This window comes from Osmerus mordax, chromosome 8 (genome assembly GCF_038355195.1).
Source record: "Osmerus mordax isolate fOsmMor3 chromosome 8, fOsmMor3.pri, whole genome shotgun sequence".
Classification (NCBI taxonomy): Eukaryota; Metazoa; Chordata; class Actinopteri; order Osmeriformes; family Osmeridae; genus Osmerus; species Osmerus mordax.
The window spans coordinates 11995860-12013818 of NC_090057.1; the positions used below are offsets into that span (position 1 = coordinate 11995860).

The 17959-nt window shown below is 45.8% G+C and overlaps 2 protein-coding genes across 3 annotated transcripts; both read right to left on the minus strand.

Annotated features, from left to right (window-relative positions):
* On the minus strand, positions 1-12109 carry sel1l (SEL1L adaptor subunit of SYVN1 ubiquitin ligase). Of its 2 annotated transcripts, none has more exons than XM_067241952.1 (21): positions 11541-12109; positions 11302-11339; positions 10799-11003; positions 10083-10250; positions 9761-9866; positions 9219-9381; positions 7969-8022; positions 7787-7846; positions 6886-6967; positions 6487-6641; positions 6091-6147; positions 5909-5977; positions 5658-5735; positions 5213-5275; positions 4640-4727; positions 3989-4137; positions 3628-3793; positions 3238-3312; positions 2918-3090; positions 2580-2708; positions 1-2390 (listed from the first exon to the last, which is right to left on the minus strand). In XM_067241952.1, the coding sequence occupies exons 1-21, from the start codon at positions 11623-11625 to the stop codon at positions 2106-2108; spliced, it is 2448 nt and encodes an 815-aa protein (XP_067098053.1). In that variant the 5' UTR covers positions 11626-12109; the 3' UTR covers positions 1-2105. The 2 variants fall into 2 exon arrangements, with proteins under 2 accessions (XP_067098053.1, XP_067098052.1); XM_067241951.1 differs by having other exon boundaries at positions 3238-3315.
* A 642-nt stretch (positions 12110-12751) lies between these two features.
* ahsa1a (AHA1, activator of heat shock protein ATPase homolog 1a) lies at positions 12752-17674 on the minus strand. The gene is made up of 9 exons (XM_067241532.1): positions 17227-17674; positions 16054-16244; positions 15670-15752; positions 15219-15336; positions 14992-15089; positions 14626-14757; positions 13579-13680; positions 13352-13403; positions 12752-13267 (listed from the first exon to the last, which is right to left on the minus strand). Exons 1-9 carry the CDS (start codon positions 17304-17306, stop codon positions 13098-13100), a joined length of 1026 nt encoding a protein of 341 aa, XP_067097633.1. The 5' UTR covers positions 17307-17674; the 3' UTR covers positions 12752-13097.
* Between the last annotated feature and the right edge of the window lie 285 nt (positions 17675-17959).

Genomic DNA, 17959 nt, shown 5'->3' on the forward strand with positions numbered 1-17959 from the left:
TGAATGTATAAAAGAAATGCCCATACACCACTTTATTAATTTCTTTAATAAACTATTGACATCGCAATGGTAAAAATGCAGTATTTCAGACAACTTTGACCAGTGTTTCATCAAAGACAGAAAAAGAGTATGGAGTTAAATCCTAGTTTTAATATCCATTCAATACCCTTCATTCAACTGAGGACATCATTCTTATATTGAATGGGCAGGTTTTCTTAGAAACGTAAAACAAAAAAAACAGTTACACATACTATTGAAAAGATTGTATGTTTCTTTACATGTTGACTTCCCATGAGTATATTGCTATAAACGATTTCTTCTTCCTCTGTACAATATGAAAGTCAAGAATGCCCTCCAAAGCATCTCTAAAGGAAAGATGGTCAGAGCTATGGGATCAGCTATAGCTTTCAAATTCATACATTTTTGTTCTCTTTGATGAAAGTCCATTTCTGTTTCAATTTCAAATTGATTTAAATTTCCCACCTTCCACCAAATACATAGACATCTGAACTACTGACAAATGTTTAAGATATCGACTTCTGACAAGCAGTGAATGAACGCAAGTTCTGGACACGATTAAAATGTAACCAAAACAGAACATGAAGTCAAAACCATGACGGCCTCTCATTAAGGCGAGGCTTGCGTCTGCGTTTGTGCTTTATATGACAACACAATGGATTCTTGTCCATGCTCTAATTATTTCTGAGACAAGAATTAAAATTGTCATCGAAGATTGATCCAGGGCCAAACTCTTGGTGGTACATACATCCTAACTGACTCAACCCTTCCTACTGTCATTAACTCTTGGACCTCCTATTTCATTTATTCACTTTGTTTCACAGGAAGCTCCACTGGGATACCAAACAGAGGTACACAGTGTTGAGACTCAAAGGATTTGTTGAACAAACATTTATTTTGCACTGTTTTGGCTGTGAATGAACAAATTATTGACAACTCCAATCAGAGGACTACAGTTATCCCAACAGCTACGTTTAGCTCACTGCTCAGTTAGTAAATCAATTTCCAATTCCAGGTGTGGCCGGTATCAACTCAGGTATGCACCGCTTAAGGTGTGTCAAGAGTAGCAGACTATGGGGTCCTTGAAGGAACCTGTACTTGCTCCCTACAAACAAGTTGCACTGTTCAAAAAAGTATTGTTATACCAACAATGTTTTAGATTATTACTATTAATATTTGAGACTGATAAGCAACCTGTTAGCAGGTTATAAACACAGCATAGTCATCAACTAATGTTTGTGTTTCAGGAAAACATTGAAGGAAAACATTAAGAAAGCAGCTAATATAAAATTAGCTTGAAAAAAAACAATCAGATGAAAACAAGCAAAATAATCAGCTTGGCTTGATAAGGAATTATGTTTATGACCAGAATTAATTCAATATCATAACTTTTCCATTGCCATATAGCATAAAGATGCTCATTTTAGTCAACGCCAACAAACTGTCTTTATATCTGGACTGTCGTTTCTGTTTCTTGACGCGAAATGTTATTGGTCTTAGTTATTCTTTACTGTAAATAAAAATTGGAAGCATAGCTAACAAGACAGCCTAAACATGTGCCAAAAACAAAATAGCAAAAAATACAAAACAAATGGATCTGAACACAGACCAACTACTAGATCCCATAGCATTTGTTTCAATTGCAGGTAAAACAATGAATTTTCAAAATCATCTTCAAATGTGGCAACCCCGTGGCAAATTCCTTAGATGAGGAGAGAAATTCCTCTGACGGTACCCTGAGTCACAAACTAAGAAGTCCCCAGTCTGCATTGTCCTCTATTGAACTTCAATTCTCTATAACTTTCAGCCGACCTCCCCTTATCCTTTTCCTTCACGCATAGGTCAGAAAATTGGGAGGGGGGGGGAGTAGAGTAAATTGTCTTTTCTGCATGCAGGACAGGAGAGAGTGGGTAAGCAGTTATGCTCGACGTACCAGCTAGTTAGCCTCGTAGCTATTTAGCTGGTAGCTTCCCTGTTTTTTTTTCCGTTTAGGAGATTATGGTCTTGGGCACATCATTGTCTTTCAGTACCCAATGCCCTCCTCTCTCTCTCTCTCTCTCTCCCCCTTTTGTTCTCCAATCCGGCTCTCACTGTTGCTGTTCTGGCTCGGCGTCTGCCGCGGCCTGTTCCTGGTCTTGGGGCTCAGGCTGAGCCGGGGTTTCGGGTTGAGGCTGCACCTGCTCTTCGGTTGGCCTGGCGTGGGGAGCCGGGGCTGGGGTAGGGGGGGGCCTGGGGGGCAGCACAGCCTGGTGCTGCCTTTGGCGGTACGCGATGACTGTGCCCAGCAGCAGGGCGATGACAGTCATGAGGTAGAGGTCCCATTCTGGGCCCAGGAGCTGGTCCAGATCCACCTGGGTGATGAGCTCGTTTACCTGGTGGAGAGAGGGAGGGAGAAAGGGAAAGGGAGAGAGTACAGGGAGGCAGGGCGTGATTTCCTAACCCAAATTCAATCCCCTTTAAAAGAAAATCTGTGAAGTTTACAAGCTTTTCTATGATAACCCAATTTCCTTCAAACTAAATGATCAACTCAAACTCCCAGGAGCCCTGGAAGACCCACTCACGTTGAGGTCCTGTATGTACTGCAGGGTATAGACCAGAGCCAGCTTGCACAGGGCCAGGAAGACAGGCACCTGGGCATCGGGGCTGGCCTCGGCAGCCATGTCGTAGAAACGCTTGGCTAGATGGATGTCCTACAGAGGATGACGGCAGAGGTAAGTGGGGTATGTGCTTATCTGTATGTGTGTGTGTGTGTGTGGGGGGGGGGGGGTTATACCTGTGTGGGGTGAGTGTGTGTGTGTTTGTGTGCACGCGTCTGTGTTCCTGTTTGTCTATGTGTGCGTGTATATATGTATTTCCAATGTGCATGTCTCTGTGTGTGTATGTCTCCAGTGAGCTCCACCTGTTTGATCCCCAGGCCTTTCTCGTGCATGTAGCCCAGGTTGAACAAGGCCTGCGCCCCATGCTGCTGCTCCGAAGCCAGCCTGTAGTGGATGACGGCCGTCTCGTAGTCCACATCCGTCCCGTAGCCATAGAAGTGGTAATCCCCCAGCTTGATCCTAGCCACGGTGTAGCCTGCCCGAGAGGAATAACAAACAGCAATCGACAGGTTTGTTGGTGAGACAAAGACTTTTGTTTTGAAAAGCGGGATGACTTTTGTTTTGAAAAGCAAGACGTCTGCCTGGGGGCCGAGAGCTAACGGGCGAGGGAGACGGTACTGACCCTGCGCTGCAGCCCTGGTCCATTGGAGGAGGGCTCGAGGGTAAGTCTCGTTCTCGCTGAAGATGCGCGCCTCTTCTGCTTCAAACGGCACACGCACACACAACATACGAAGGTTAATACCACCGGCTTGGTGCGCTGAGTTTCAATGATGTGGATGCAAGTCTGGCCTTTGTGCGTTTAGTTTTCTTGTTTCTCAAATCGGAAAAAAAGAACCCGGAACCTGGACTCCTCTCTTACCAGGTCCTTTTCCACATCAAAACACTGAAGCCTGGACTCCCCCCCCTGTTTTCCTTCCGTCTAAAACGGTTAGGGTTTTAGACGGAAGGGGAATCAAGCCACCGGCAGAGCCCCACTGCCCTCTAGTGGTGAGGTGACGGGTGCGGTGCTTACTCTGGTCCAGGATGAAGGCCACGTTGCTCTGGGCGACCTCGAAGCCCTGCTCGGCCAGCAGCAGGTACTGCACGAGCGCCGCGTCCATGTCGCCGTCCTTGAAGCTGCTGTAGGCCGCCATGAGCCTCTCCGACCAGCGGCCGCGCTCGCACACGCTTTTGAAGAACTAAAACATGCACACGCAGACACGCGGGACAGCCATCAGGGTTATCGGAACATCCACGGACAAGCACCCCATGTGACCACTGAAACCCACCCCGGAACAGCGATCCATGGCGCGTTTCCGCTAAATGGCACCTTATTGGCAACGTAAACCGTTTTCGGCTGACGGGCCCATTCAAGAGAGCGCTCTCTGGCTCACCTCCACGGCGGTGTGGCAGGAGCGCAGGACTCCGGTGCCCGTGGCGTGCATCTGGGCCAGGTTGTAGATGGCCAGGATGTGGCCCGCCTGCGACGCCAGGTTGAAGAACTTGAGGGCCTGTTTGTAGTCGCGCTTCACCCCGATGCCGTCTGCAGACGGAGAGGGGGGTGGGAGAGAGACGCGTGACTCAGAGGCCACTGACCGGGAGGTGGGGGGTAGTTAGAGAGGAAAAGCGAAAGGCTGCCAGGGAGAACACAGTAGCGGGGAGGGAGGGAAAGGAGGTTGCGCGGCAGGCAGCCCAGACTTGAGGGCGAGTTAGAAGCAGCATGATGGTGGGCGACTAACATTGCACTGTTAAACTAGGAGCAGCACGCTGGGCTGTTACATCAAACTGCACAAAAAACAAGACAGGAAGAGGGGGGGTGGGGGGGGATATAGAAACTTATTCGGGAAATAAATGAAAAAGAACGAGTGTAAGTGGCACGATTCAATAAATGATTCCATTTCTTCAATTAAATCCACAGGGGTGCCCCAACATTTCATGCATGTCCTTCCCGCTCTCTCTCCCTCCCTGCTTTCCAGTCTCACTCGACCGCCTCGGGCCCCAAAAAAGGCAAAAGGCAGATAAATCCCCAGACAGACGGTGCTTACTGTAGTACATGGTGCCCAGCTGAAGCTGGCCGTCCACCCAGCCCTGCTCCGCTGCCTTCTGGAAGTACTTCAGAGCTAGGTCGTAGTTCTGAAGGATAAACACGCCAGTTACCCCCACGTCACCATCCCCACAGAGCAGTGAAAACAAGACAAAACGGCGGTGTTGAACACACCAGGACTCCCTTTCGGAATCTTCACCCGAACAAACCCTACATTTGAGGGTGTCGTTTCATCTCGGTTTTTAAGGTTTTGAAATGTAGTTGGAATTGTTTTCTAGTATAAATGGCTTATCTAGTGGCTTAACATAAGTCAACCACACGTTGTTTTAAGAAATCTTATCAAGTGAAATGTTCCTACTGCCCTGGCAGTCAAACGTACTTGGCTATTAACGCAGAATAGTTCTGCACTTCAATTTGAAAGGGCACATTTTCGGCAGTTTTGTGAAGCAATCTAAATCCGAATGTCTAATTTTTGCACAATCTGGTACATCGTAAGTAAAACAAATTGTATAGGGAGTGTTAAACAAAAGATTCTTATGTCTTGAACCTAGATGGTGTCAGAGGTGACGCTCACCACAGGGACACCTCTCCCGTAAAGATACGCCATGCCCAGCCCACTCTGCCCAACAGGATTCCCCTACAGAGAGAACATTTACATTACATTTAGTCATTTAGCAGACGCTCTTATCCAGAGCGACTTACAGTAAGTACGGGGACATTCCCCCGAGGCAAGTAGGGTGAAGTGCCTTGCCCAAGGACACAACGTCAGTTGGCATGACCGGGAATCGAACTGGCAACCTTCGGATTACTAGCCCGATTCCCTCACCGCTCAGCCAACTGACTCCCCAGAAGAGAGACAACATTTATGACTGAACCGCAGAACGTGAACACAAAACGTTTCGAGCAACAAATCATTTTGACCTTCAGAAATGAACACGAGAGTGGTAAATCCAGCTTAAATGAACCGCATGGAGATGTTGAGTTTATCAGAGTAACTGTGAGGTGGTGAAGGTACTCACCAGGTCCGAGGCCTTCTTGAAGTACTGCAGCGCCGTTTCGTTGTTCTGGGGCACAAACTCACTGCCCTCGGAGTACATCTGCGCGTGACAGAGGGAGAGAAAAAAAAAAAAAAAAAAGATGTAGATGTAGATGGAGAGAAAGAAGATTAGGAGAAAAAAAAAGAAAAAAAGAAACAGACAGGAAAGACCACGGAAAGACTGGGGTATTTCCACAGCATGTTACAGTGTTCAGTAAAGGCTAGTAGACTCACCTTCCCCAGGAAGGCCATGGCGTGAGTGTTCCCCGCGTTCGCCGCCTGGTTGAAGTAGTCGTAGGCCCGCTGTCGAACAACAAACATGAAGGGATGACTCGACCGATGCTGTGCAGTCACAGGCGGGCAGGGGAACGTGCATGGGGCTAGCTTTGAAGGTGCAAGTTAGGTGTGGGTCTCACCTGGTGATTCTGCTCCACCCCGCGGCCACCGTGCAGGTGGAGCTGGCCCAGTCCCACCTGTCAGGACAGCAGAGACCACACATGAGACCCTGGGTCAGCTAGCTCTTTCCCCCTAGGGACTTTGGGGCTCATTGGCATCAGTCACAACTATATCTGACAGAGATCACAGCATCCAATGTTGAAATAGGAATATTTAATGAAATATTCAGATTAATTGACATATATTGAGACAGCGTGCAGGAGCTCTTCCATTGGATGAGTCCCAATCGATCAATCCCAAAACACGGAAGCCACATCCTGCCCGCAGTGTCATGGAAACAGACGCCCCCCCCCAAGGGGGATAACCCCAACTTTGACCCGAGAGACGCTAGAAAAAGCCCCAAGGATTGGGGATACCTGGGCCTGGACGTCGCCCTTCTCTGCCAGGAACTGGTAGTACTGGATGAGGTCCTCCTCCAGCATGCCGCTGGTGGAGCCGGGGTTCTCCACCTCGTCCAGCAGCCGCACCCTCTGGACCGCGCTGCCCCCCGTCAGGGACACGTCGCTGGCCACTGGGGGTGGTGAGGGTTAGGGACGGGGGTGGTGAGGGTGAGGGTTAGGGACGGGGGTGGTGAGGGTTAGGGATGGGGGTGGTGAGGGTTAGGGATGGGGGTGGTGAGGGTTAGGGGGGTTGGTTCGGTAGGGATGGGGGGGTTTTGAAAATAAGTAATTTGGCGTGTGTTTATACATATTTAAGTGTATACATGTCGTACTAGGACGGAGTGCTCATTGGAAGACGGGGCCGTGGTTCCTTACCGTTATTGGCTACCAGGCGGTAATGTGTCAACGCTGATTCGCAGCTCTGTGGCACACCCACGCCTCCCCAGTATCGGTACCCCTGTAGCCAGACACAGACAGACAGGGAGACCAGATCAACACACCCCTTTAGGATATTAACAGATCCTCATCATCCTCCCCATCAGTGATCCAGTACAAACAAGTCAGGTGAGAAATTCCCTCTGGGTGACCTTCCACATAGTGTTTACTCTAAGTTGATTTCTGCCGCCACGGTATCAGAAATAGGGCTGTACAAAAAAAAAGGCCGTCTATCAGCAGTGATTGTTAGAGTGCATGTCGCAGAGTAGCACGGACACGCGCTTCACACCGCAGTTGGGATTGCGTGTGAGTCCTTGAGAACTGTAAGTCGTAACTTATGTTGTCAGTTCATTTAAGCCTGTTATTGTATTAGTCTATAGTTCTTGCAAATTTAAATTAAGTTAAGACCATCCCCCACTGCTAAAAAAAATCCTGGAGGCAACACTGACATAAATGCGTTCTAAAAAGGAGAAATACTAATACTATAACAAGGACATCTACGCCTGTGACTCACAGTATTTGTAAATAGGACTTAGGAGTCGACACATTAATCGTCAAGAGATCCGATGTCGACTACATTTACATTTAGTCATTTAGCAGATGCTCTTATCCAGAGCGACTTACAGGGACATTCCCCTGAGGGAAGTAGGGTGAAGTGCCTTGCCCAAGGACACAACGTCACTTGGCACGGTCGGGAATCGAACTGGCAACCTTCAGATTACTAGCCCGCTTCCCTCACCGCTCAGCCACCTGACTCCCCAGTAGACTGACTACACTGTACATCTAATACAAAACCCCCCTCCATGTGTTTACTTTGTGTGTGAAGGCAGCAATCACTCACCAGAATCATGTGGGCTACCAGGTTGCCACCCAAGGCCCCAAAAGTATAGTAAACCAACGCCTGAAACAAAGTGCAAAAGAAATCTGTGAAGTCATCTTTGATGAATAGATAGATGATGCAGACGAGTGTTACACTCCAGACGCAGACACAAGGCAGCGTGTGGCCTGCCTGGCCATGTTTACCTTGGCTTGGCTTGAGTTCACTCCTAACCCCGCAGCATACAGGAAGCCAAGTGCCTGTGAGGGAATATTAAAGTGGTACAGTCACAAATGGCGTCACTTGAGACGATAACAACCCACGCATCAAAATCACGCATCGGGCGCGACGTTGATGAGCGACAAACATCCTCAGCTAAATCGGCGTCTTGTTTTTCAGAACTTCAAAACTACTTTGAGTGGGATCTCCCGGGAAAACTGTTGATGGGAGACGATAGGCTGGGAGACGATAGGCTGGCGTAACGATAGGCTGGCGTAAGGATAGGCTGGGTAAACGATAGGCTGGCGTAACGATAGGCTGGCGTAACGATAGGCTGGCGTAACGATAGGCTGGCGTAACGATAGGCTGGCGTAACGATAGGCTGGCGTAACGATAGGCTGGCGTAACGATAGGCTGGCGTAACGATAGGCTGGCGTAACGATAGGCTGGCGTAACGATAGGCTGGCGTAACGATAGGCTGGCGTAACGATAGGCTGGCGTAACGATAGGCTGGCGTAACGATAGGCTGGCGTAACGATAGGCTGGCGTAACGATAGGCTGGCGTAACGATAGGCTGGCGTAACGATAGGCTGGCGTAACGATAGGCTGGCGTAACGATAGGCTGGCGTAACGATAGGCTGGCGTAACGATAGGCTGGCGTAACGATAGGCTGGCGTAACGATAGGCTGGCGTAACGATAGGCTGGCGTAACGATAGGCTGGCGTAACGATAGGCTGGCGTAACGATAGGCTGGCGTAACGATAGGCTGGCGTAACGATAGGCTGGCGTAACGATAGGCTGGCGTAACGATAGGCTGGCGTAACGATAGGCTGGCGTAACGATAGGCTGGCGTAACGATAGGCTGGCGTAACGATAGGCTGGCGTAACGATAGGCTGGCGTAACGATAGGCTGGCGTAACGATAGGCTGGCGTAACGATAGGCTGGCGTAACGATAGGCTGGCGTAACGATAGGCTGGCGTAACGATAGGCTGGCGTAACGATAGGCTGGCGTAACGATAGGCTGGCGTAACGATAGGCTGGCGTAACGATAGGCTGGCGTAACGATAGGCTGGCGTAACGATAGGCTGGCGTAACGATAGGCTGGCGTAACGATAGGCTGGCGTAACGATAGGCTGGCGTAACGATAGGCTGGCGTAACGATAGGCTGGCGTAACGATAGGCTGGTGTAACGATAGGCTGGGAGACGATAGGCTGGGAGACGATAGGCTGGCGTACCGTCTGAGACTTTGGGAAGCCCTCCAGCGCCAGCTTCTCAAACAGCTCCTTGGCTTGGGGGATGTCCTGGGGCAGGTAGTCTCCAAACAGCATGGCGTGGGCCACCTTCTCCATGGCTTTGTGGTGGCCCTTCGCAGCCACCTTCAGAAGCTTCTCATACAATCTTGGAGGGGGGGGTGGGAGCAAGGAAGGGTTGAGGTAAGCAAAGATGGCGTCAGAACTAGTGTCGGTGATACGCGTGTACGCTTGCATTTACATTTACATTTAGTCATTTAGCAGACGCTCTTATCCAGAGCGACTTACAGTAAGTACAGGGACATTCCCCCGAGGCAAGTAGGGTGAAGTGCCTTGCCCAAGGACACGACGTCAGTTGGCATGACCGGGAATCGAACTGGCAACCTTCGGATTACTAGCCCGATTCCCTCACCACTCAGCCAACTGACTCCCTTGCAGTGCCCGCATGAAGAACACAGTCGTAAAAAGAGTGTTGAATCGTGTTTTTAGGAGGCTGGAGAGGGTAGGAGGTTCAGAAAATGTCTCACTCTTTCTTCTGGCTCTTCCTGGTGGTGGAGTTGATCATGCGCAGGGCTGCCTGGTACTGTTCTTCCGCTTCCTCCGCCTGGCGCCTCAGCTCTGCCTGCTCCTCAGCTGGGAGAGAGGAAAGAGGGGATAAAACTACAAACATGGAGGAACACTATCCTTCACCAGATGTACAGGTAAGATTGAAACTTCCCTGTGCTTACAACTGCTCAGCTTAACCATTCACCACTTCGGTTGACTTTTTTTTTTACGATTGGACTTTTGGAAGTTCGAGTCGCTCAGTCCAGGCGAGTCTCTTCAAAGCTATTTAACGCTGCCACTTACTTTCACAGAAGCCCCATCTCTTGTCCCTGTCATAATCGTACGTGGTGGCGCACCACAGTCGACCGTCCTCCCGGCCCTCTGTGGTACAGTCCATGTAGTCGTTACCCTGGAAGAGGAAGGGGAAGAGGCAGGGCTCTCCATTGGCTGTGCCCCCAACCACAACTGGAACTGAAGAACAAAAACATCGACAAGTGTTTCATATTAAACTCAGACAAGAATATTGAGCCTTTGTATTGTGATTAATATTGAGAAGAGCGGAATTTATAAATTCTTAAAAATGTATGAAGGTAAATCCTGAAGCAAACCATATTTAATCATATGTGAAAGCTAGAGAGCATTCAGGTGTCTATTAACGAGTATGAAAAATGCTGCACAGCAAAAGAAAATTGTTAGCACTCTCAAATATGCTGATGCAACTCTGAGGCCACAGGTGCCAGAAGACTTCAATTCCCAAGAGGGGGAACCATTTTATCTCACTATGAAACTGCAAACCTTCCAAGATGAGTGTCTGCCTTGCAGTACACTTTCATAACACATGGGACTTTTGAAATGACAGGTTTCAATTCAGCTAAATCAGATGCCTGTGACAACTTCAAACTGGTTACACGCGTAAACAACCAAGATAGTAATGTAGAGCAACGAACCATTTCCTAGCTCTGCACCGGTGAAATAGTTTCCAGTCTAAATCTTCCACTGATGTAACATATAGTTCTTACTTTCTTTAGGCTTCTGTTCAATAGGAGGAGGCTGGGTGGGCAGGTCTTCCTTCTCCTCCCCCTCTAGAAGGCCATCTTCAGCCCCACTATCGGGCTTCGCCTCTACTTCAGGCTGAGAGGCCTTGCTGGGGGATGTCACCATACCTGCTACAATTCTTGACCCCATGGGAACGTCATCTTCATCAGAGTTTGGGTCATGGTAGGACTTTAGATGGGAGTAGAAAGTGCGAGAGTTAGTTGTCTGAATGACTAGAACTAGAAGATTTAGGGATAGAATCTTCCTTATCGGCTGATCGTTGTTGTGTAAATGTTAGCCATGACAAATATTTTGGCGTATTGTCTGAAAGAGAATGCTATGACCTGATCATTGAGATCAAGGCCATTTGCACATTCAATACAGCGGAGGAGAATAACATATATTGTGGCTCATCAACTGTAACAACTTCCTCTATAGGAGGTAAAATATAAAATGAGTTAACTAAGTCTTGTAAATATTTGTCTACCTTCAGCTCTGGAGAGTCATTGCCTTCGGCCTCTTCATCTGCAAAGTCAACAGCAGTAGACAGTCAGCTCATCGCCATTCTGCACTTTACATGACCATACTAACATGCAATTTCAATAACAAGATACATTGGGGAATGTTAGGTTAGCCAAGGCAACAACAACCTGCTTACTCGCTTTAACACATTGCACCCGATCATTTGTCAACTGGTAATACGGATGTGAACATGTTTACACTTACCAGCTGTCACTACTTTTGAGACGACTATGGAGAAAATAATCAGAAGCCAAAGCAGTCTTGTCGTACTCGAACCTTTAAAATCCATTTCAGCCAGGTGACTAACAGCGGCTAGTTAACTGATGGTATTTCTATCACAAAACATTCAGTTCCAGTGTGTAGTCCCAGTTTGAGTTAAAAAGAGTGACACGCATTCACCGGCTGGCTACCTAACCAAGGTCCATGAAAATGAATATTTATGGACACACATACATAAAATTTAGCTTCAGAATCAGATTCCAATAACTGAATGGCTCATCGAGCTAGCATACATCAGCTGACAATTTAAGCTACAGCATAGGGATATTTAGCATGCTAACTAGCTAGCTACATGGCTAGCTAAACAAAAATGTGTCCGGTGTTGCTCGCCATCAACAGCCTTTGCAAACGATTTGTTACTAATATCTTGCAGGTTGTGTCGCCAAATATATGTACATTTGATGCGGTGGAATCGACTATAATGACAGTAATACTATAGCGAGAGTTTCATCAGAAAACACAGCTGCTCGGCTAAGCTATCTTGTAACCTCTCACCCATCGCTAATCACTCGGATAGACCAATCGTTGGAAGCAGTACGTGTCGTTAGCCAATAGTTGGAGCCGATGAACATGTAAACCAATCAACTGCGCACACACAACGAAATTATGAGTTGACAGGTTTGTCCACGACAACGAAACACCCTGAGACCAGACAGTCGTATTAGCTTGCTGCTCTGTTGGCGTCGGATTCCAGGTGATCTGATCTCCAATGCTGTGTAATATTAAAGATTGTGTACACTACTGCATGTCATTACTAAAAATAACCTAGCATGTTATGAAATATTGTCGTTTAACAGGAAAATATTGTGGCAATGTGATTGAGTTTTTGATAAGGGACAATTATAATGGTAGTTGCATGCATTATTTCAATACTTGTCAGGCCAAAATAACATGTATTATGCATCCCTTACAGTAAATTATTGATGTACAGCTGCCTAGCATGGATTTTTTTTATCAGTGCAGACTTTGTTAAATATTAATTTTTTCTCTGAATTTTGGAAAACATTTTGTCCAGACTGAAAACGTCAAAGATTGCAGGGGGTTACAATTCTGAATATACAGAATGTTACATATACATAAAGTAACAATATATTTAGGACTGCCCCTCTCGAATAACAATACAACACACACACTGGTTCGGTAAAAATTCAGTTGCATTTATTTTATTTATCTGACACACCAAATGTGCCGAACTGAGAACAAGTCCAAATCCAAATACTTTAGGCAGGTGAATAGAAGTTACATAGATCTAGTGACATGTGCTCTACATTGCCTTTCCCGAATGCGCTCATAATACAGACAGTAAACTGTGGCCCTAAGAATCTTAAACCAGCAGTCTTCCAACAGGACAAGGCACGGTCTGTTTCTGCTGACACTGTAGGACTGGTGCTGCATGAGAATGAGTCGAAAGGGGAGAGCATTTACATTAAATAACCAGGTACTCTTATTCTTTTATACATAATTCAAAAGGATTAACTGTCATTAGAGACTGATGCCATATCCGAAAGTCTGTTTGATGGCTTGAAAGTAGTATCTCTTCCATCCCTCTTTCGTACGATCCTCTTCTGCCAATGGGACGCCCTTACATTCCAGCTTGAGCTCAGTTTCGTCTCCCAGGTCCTTCATGTCCAGGCTGATTGTAGCGTAATGTTCTGGGGAAGGATGTGGGGTGGGTTACACACACGTTCAAATAAAACAAATCTCTACAGCTGACAGGTGGAACAGGGACAACATACCACTTGGCCAGGTCTTGAACCTCCATCTCATGACAATCTTTTCATCTGGGACCTAGAACAAGTAATAAAAAGACACACATTTCAATTAAATACCCCAAAACCCAATAATTGTGCCTGAAATCTATGTGCTGCTATACATTTACTAGCCACAAGGTGTCTTCAAAGACGCGTTTGACTTTATTCATGGTGTCATGTTATTCTAAACAGGTTAAAAAGTATAGTCTTACCAGATCCTGGAACTCTCCATTGACATTGCCATCCAACAGCTGAAACTTCCCTCCTTTATATCCCTCGACAACGGCTGCTGAGTGAGTGAACACCTGGACCATCTAAGAATGGTCAGAGAGGGGCTTCAATATTATTGTTGCCCTTGTATTATTATTTCTTCTTTACGTTGCCTGGCAACTGTCAACTAAGCTGTGGTTACTTTGCAGTGTGGACAGTAAACACAGACCCAATTTCAGTTTAACCACTGAAACACAGTAGTTAGCATGTAGCCTACTTCTGATCCTTAACCTTCTACTGTACTTTCTGTAATTGTGCATACTACAAATCTGTCCCACTGTGGGTCTCTTCCTTCCTTAAATATAATATGAAGCTACACAGAGTTGCAACACATGAGGGTCTCTGTGGGAGAGTAAAAGAAAGTTCCTCCCCAATTTCCCCAAGAGGATACTGGAAATACTTGAATGGTGAGTTTTGTCTGAAAACTCTACTTTAAATGTTGCATTGTTACTCTATTGCAGTGTAATATGACTCCAAGATTCAAGGCTGTAAAACAACAGTATCGCTAACCGTATCAGTAAACCAGCTGTGCACAATGTGACACCTGTCATTACATTACATTTAGCAGACGCTCTTATCCAGAGCGACTTACAGTAAGTACAGGGACATTCCCCCGAGGCAATTAGGGTGAAGTGCCTTGCCCAAGGACACAACATAATTTTTCACGGCTGGGAATCAAACCAGCAACCTTTGGACTACTAGCCCAATTCCCTAACCGCTCTGCCACCTGACTCCCGTCATAATACTCTAGTACACAACGTACAATCCACCCTACTATTATTTTCTGTTCACTTTGTTATTAGACAGTAGGATTGAGAGAAGTATAAGTGTGATTACAGCTGGTAAAAGCTGCAGGTGGCATTCTGTACAATTAAGTACAATTAGGTAGTTTTAGTAGCATAAGGGTGGCCTTCCCATGAACTCAGCCAAGGCGAATCATCAAGCTGGCTATATGTTTAAACTGCCATCCTTATGCTCAATGTACTTACTTCCTGGTTGATGAAGGTTCTGTACAGCTCATCGGCAGAGGTCAGGAACCTCTCCTTAAGACTGAACTTGCAGGTGGCGATCTTGACACCTGAGCTGGGTGCAGGAGCTGGGACTTTGACTGAGGAGGTAATCTATGAACATAAAATATAATTAGATAGTGATAAAGACGTCACACGTATACAGAATCTGGATTTATTTGTATTTTTTACAATACAACCGTAGTTACTGAACTAATGTTAACTCTGAAAAAGAGTGTTATTATGTTATTCTACGTGATGATGAATGATGAATGTTTAGCCAGTTGGCCACTTGCTCGTCACTGTGTACATAAAGGCTCACTGTGCTGCACAGAGGGGACCACCCACCTGAGTTTTTACTTTAACCTGGCTCTGAGTTTTGGACTGCGATGGCTGTGGCTCACTGACACCATTCACCGTGGGCAAGATCATACCCTGGGTGAACTCTGTAAGCAAGAATCGCCAGAAATCACCTTTACATGCAACTTGAAGGTCAACATGGTATTTCACAAGAGTCATTAAAATAATAGCTAAAACTCAAAAGTCATTTAGGCGAATAGGGTCTGAAAGCTGACCTGTCCTGAGGTGGCCGACGTAGCTCCCCAAGGCAGCTCGGACCAGCTTGATCCCTTCCTTCTTCATGAGGTCGAGCAGGGGTGTGTTGGGCTCATCCTTACACAACGAGACGCTGATCTGTGATGCCGATGACAACACCCATGAGATCACAACAAGCGTTGTCATGAAATGAACAACACTTAAAAACTAGCATTTAAACTGAATCTGACCAACAATGGAACAATGTTATCTCAGGTTAATCAGAATCAGCTTTATTCGCCAAGTAAGTTTACACAAACAAGGAATTTACTATGGCAGGAAGGTGCATATGATAAACATTTAAGAATCTTAAATAGAAAATGTACAACGGTTCGAAATCATTCTAAACAATACTATCCAATGTAAAATATAAAATAAGATATAAAGTAAAATAAGTGCATGAATATTGACTGTATCTCAGCTCTCGCTTACGTCCAAGTCGTCCATATCATTTTCGTCCGATAGGTTTGAAACATCTATGTTCCCTTTGTACTTGATACCGTTTTTTGTAGTTCCTAAAGAGGGAAGGGACAGTCACAAGGCTTTAACTCTGAAAAGAAATACAATGGCAACACACCCACCCACAAAGTCAACCATCCTTGGGCTTTGTGTATTGGAGAATTGCCATGGAAACTAACGTATGAGAAGAGCAATAAATCATTACCTGAGAAGCACATTAACATACACTAAATGATATGACTCACACCTTCTTGTAATTAGCCAAATCAAGATGGAGAAACAGCTCAACTATATACTGACTGACTGTTTTATTAATAATGTTTTGGTAAATTGTTCAGTTGTCGTTGGTGGGATTACCTGTCCAGGATGCTTTGACGACCCATTCATAGAAGTAGATGAGCTTTCCTTTGCGATTGTTGATGGATGCCTCCCCCTCCAGTTTAGGGACGTCGGTGACTTCGATGCTGCCCTCGGCACCCTCCACGCGAACTCCCTGAAGCAGTTCCTTCAGCTTGTCTGACGACCACCCTGTGGCATCACGCTCCGTCCTGTGAGGGACACACAGTGCCCACGATAGTATTCAAACTTACAGTTCTGACTAATTTTGATGCAAAAGATACATTTGGTATTCACCTAAAACAAAGACTTAATTCAAAACTTAAGGTTAGAAATGTGTATTATTAGTACAATCAATTCAATGAACATAATTGTCAGCGTTCTCTTCAAAGTGGATGGGTTATGGACTTGAGGACCACATTAGCCTAAGGCCTAAAATGATATCGAATATCAACAAATACATAATATAACTGCAGTACAAACAGTATAATGTCACACTTGTTTGCAGTCATATCAAAAGAAAGGCTTGTTGGCCTATGGAGTCAGATGTAAAAATATCCTTCTTCCCATCTGCTTATCCTGTACCACCCTTGGTGTTCCTTAAATAGCTTCCCTTTCCCCCTTGGAGCAGTCCTGCACCAACATTCCAGGGGATTTGGGACAGGCCATGGCATGGGGCAGCTGCTAAGGGACCTACTACTTCTATTAGTTCTCACCAGAGTCAATACTGTATTGTCATCCCCAGATTCAAATGTATTGTAAACAGTATGGTAGAAAATACAGTGCAAATTGCCCTATTGTTGGAGGTAAAAGCTAGTCAATTCAATCCGGTTTTTAAAGATGATATCTAGTCAGAACACAGCAGTTCTTTCAGTGCAAGCCTATGGCAATCATATGACATATTGGTAAATAGACAGTACCACAGACCAGATGCAGACGGTAAACTAGATTTTTTATACAGCTAAATAATTTTCACTCTTGTAACTCACACTACGGTACGGTAGCAGGTGTAGCTTTGCTACGGTGCCATTTCTCTCCACCCAGCTGGCAAGTCTAGTTAAAAAGCGTTTCTGGCTCAGTCTAGGTCTAACCACGCTTGTTTGTCTTTGAACGATCAAATATAGCGTTGAGTCTGAATCGACCCCAATGTTTCCTATCAAGGTTGGGTTTTAGCTATGCTAACTCAGTACTCACCAATGCCAGTTGTTGACGTTTGTCGCATCGGCTCGCTCTTCCACGATCCAGCGCGGATCCCCCTCTCCCCACTTAGCCATGATAATGTTATATGATAGAAAAACTAGTAGAAATGCTGTACCCAACCGATTTGACAATGTATACAGCTAGCAAACGTTGTATTGATCAACTGTCTAGAAGTCGCGATTACCGTTAGCCAGCCCGGGTACAACCACCACCACGCCAGCAGCACACACTCATGCACACTGACAGCGTGCCGTGTTGTGTTAGCTAGATAGCTAGCCTAGCGTCCACTAATAATACTTTTTGGCTAAACAAACAAGATAATCAGTTGCAATAGCAAAAATCGCAACAAAGTAAAACTTGTGAGACTGACTTTAAACCCCGGGTCTTCGGATCTGTTCAATTGTCTGATAGCAGCCTGATTTATAACGACAATTGTTTCTAGAAAACTCGCTGAAAATGGCTTCGCTTTCCCTCGCCGTAGAAATTGCTCGAACGGGGAAGTAGCATCCTCATACTAATTTCAAAATACATATGACATGTTACGTACATATTTAACATGAAATGTCTCAATAACATGCATCGCATGAAATCGTAGTACATAGATAATATAAATATTATTCACAGTTTTGAAGTACAAAATAGGCATACAGTGGTCGCATAGCTAGATATCTTTTTATGTGATCTTTTATTTTGAAGTTCAGTGTGATAGGTTCTTGTGATTTTCAGT

Excerpts from the sequence above, each read along its gene's own strand:
- sel1l (XM_067241951.1), bottom strand. The coding sequence starts at position 11,625 with ATGGATTTTAAAGGTTCGAGTACGACAAGACTGCTTTGGCTTCTGATT. Across the intron at positions 10,251-10,798 it reads TGAACAGAAGCCTAAAGAAA|TTCCAGTTGTGGTTGGGGGC; the intron begins GTAAGAACTATA and ends TTTGTTCTTCAG. Across the intron at positions 9,867-10,082 it reads GAGATGGGGCTTCTGTGAAA|CTGAGGAGCAGGCAGAGCTG; the intron begins GTAAGTGGCAGC and ends CCTCTCTCCCAG.
- ahsa1a (XM_067241532.1), bottom strand. The coding sequence starts at position 17,306 with ATGGCTAAGTGGGGAGAGGGGGATCCGCGCTGGATCGTGGAAGAGCGA. Across the intron at positions 15,337-15,669 it reads ATGATATGGACGACTTGGAC|ATCAGCGTCTCGTTGTGTAA; the intron begins GTAAGCGAGAGC and ends TCGGCATCACAG. Across the intron at positions 14,758-14,991 it reads AGGTTAAAGTAAAAACTCAG|ATTACCTCCTCAGTCAAAGT; the intron begins GTGGGTGGTCCC and ends TTATGTTCATAG.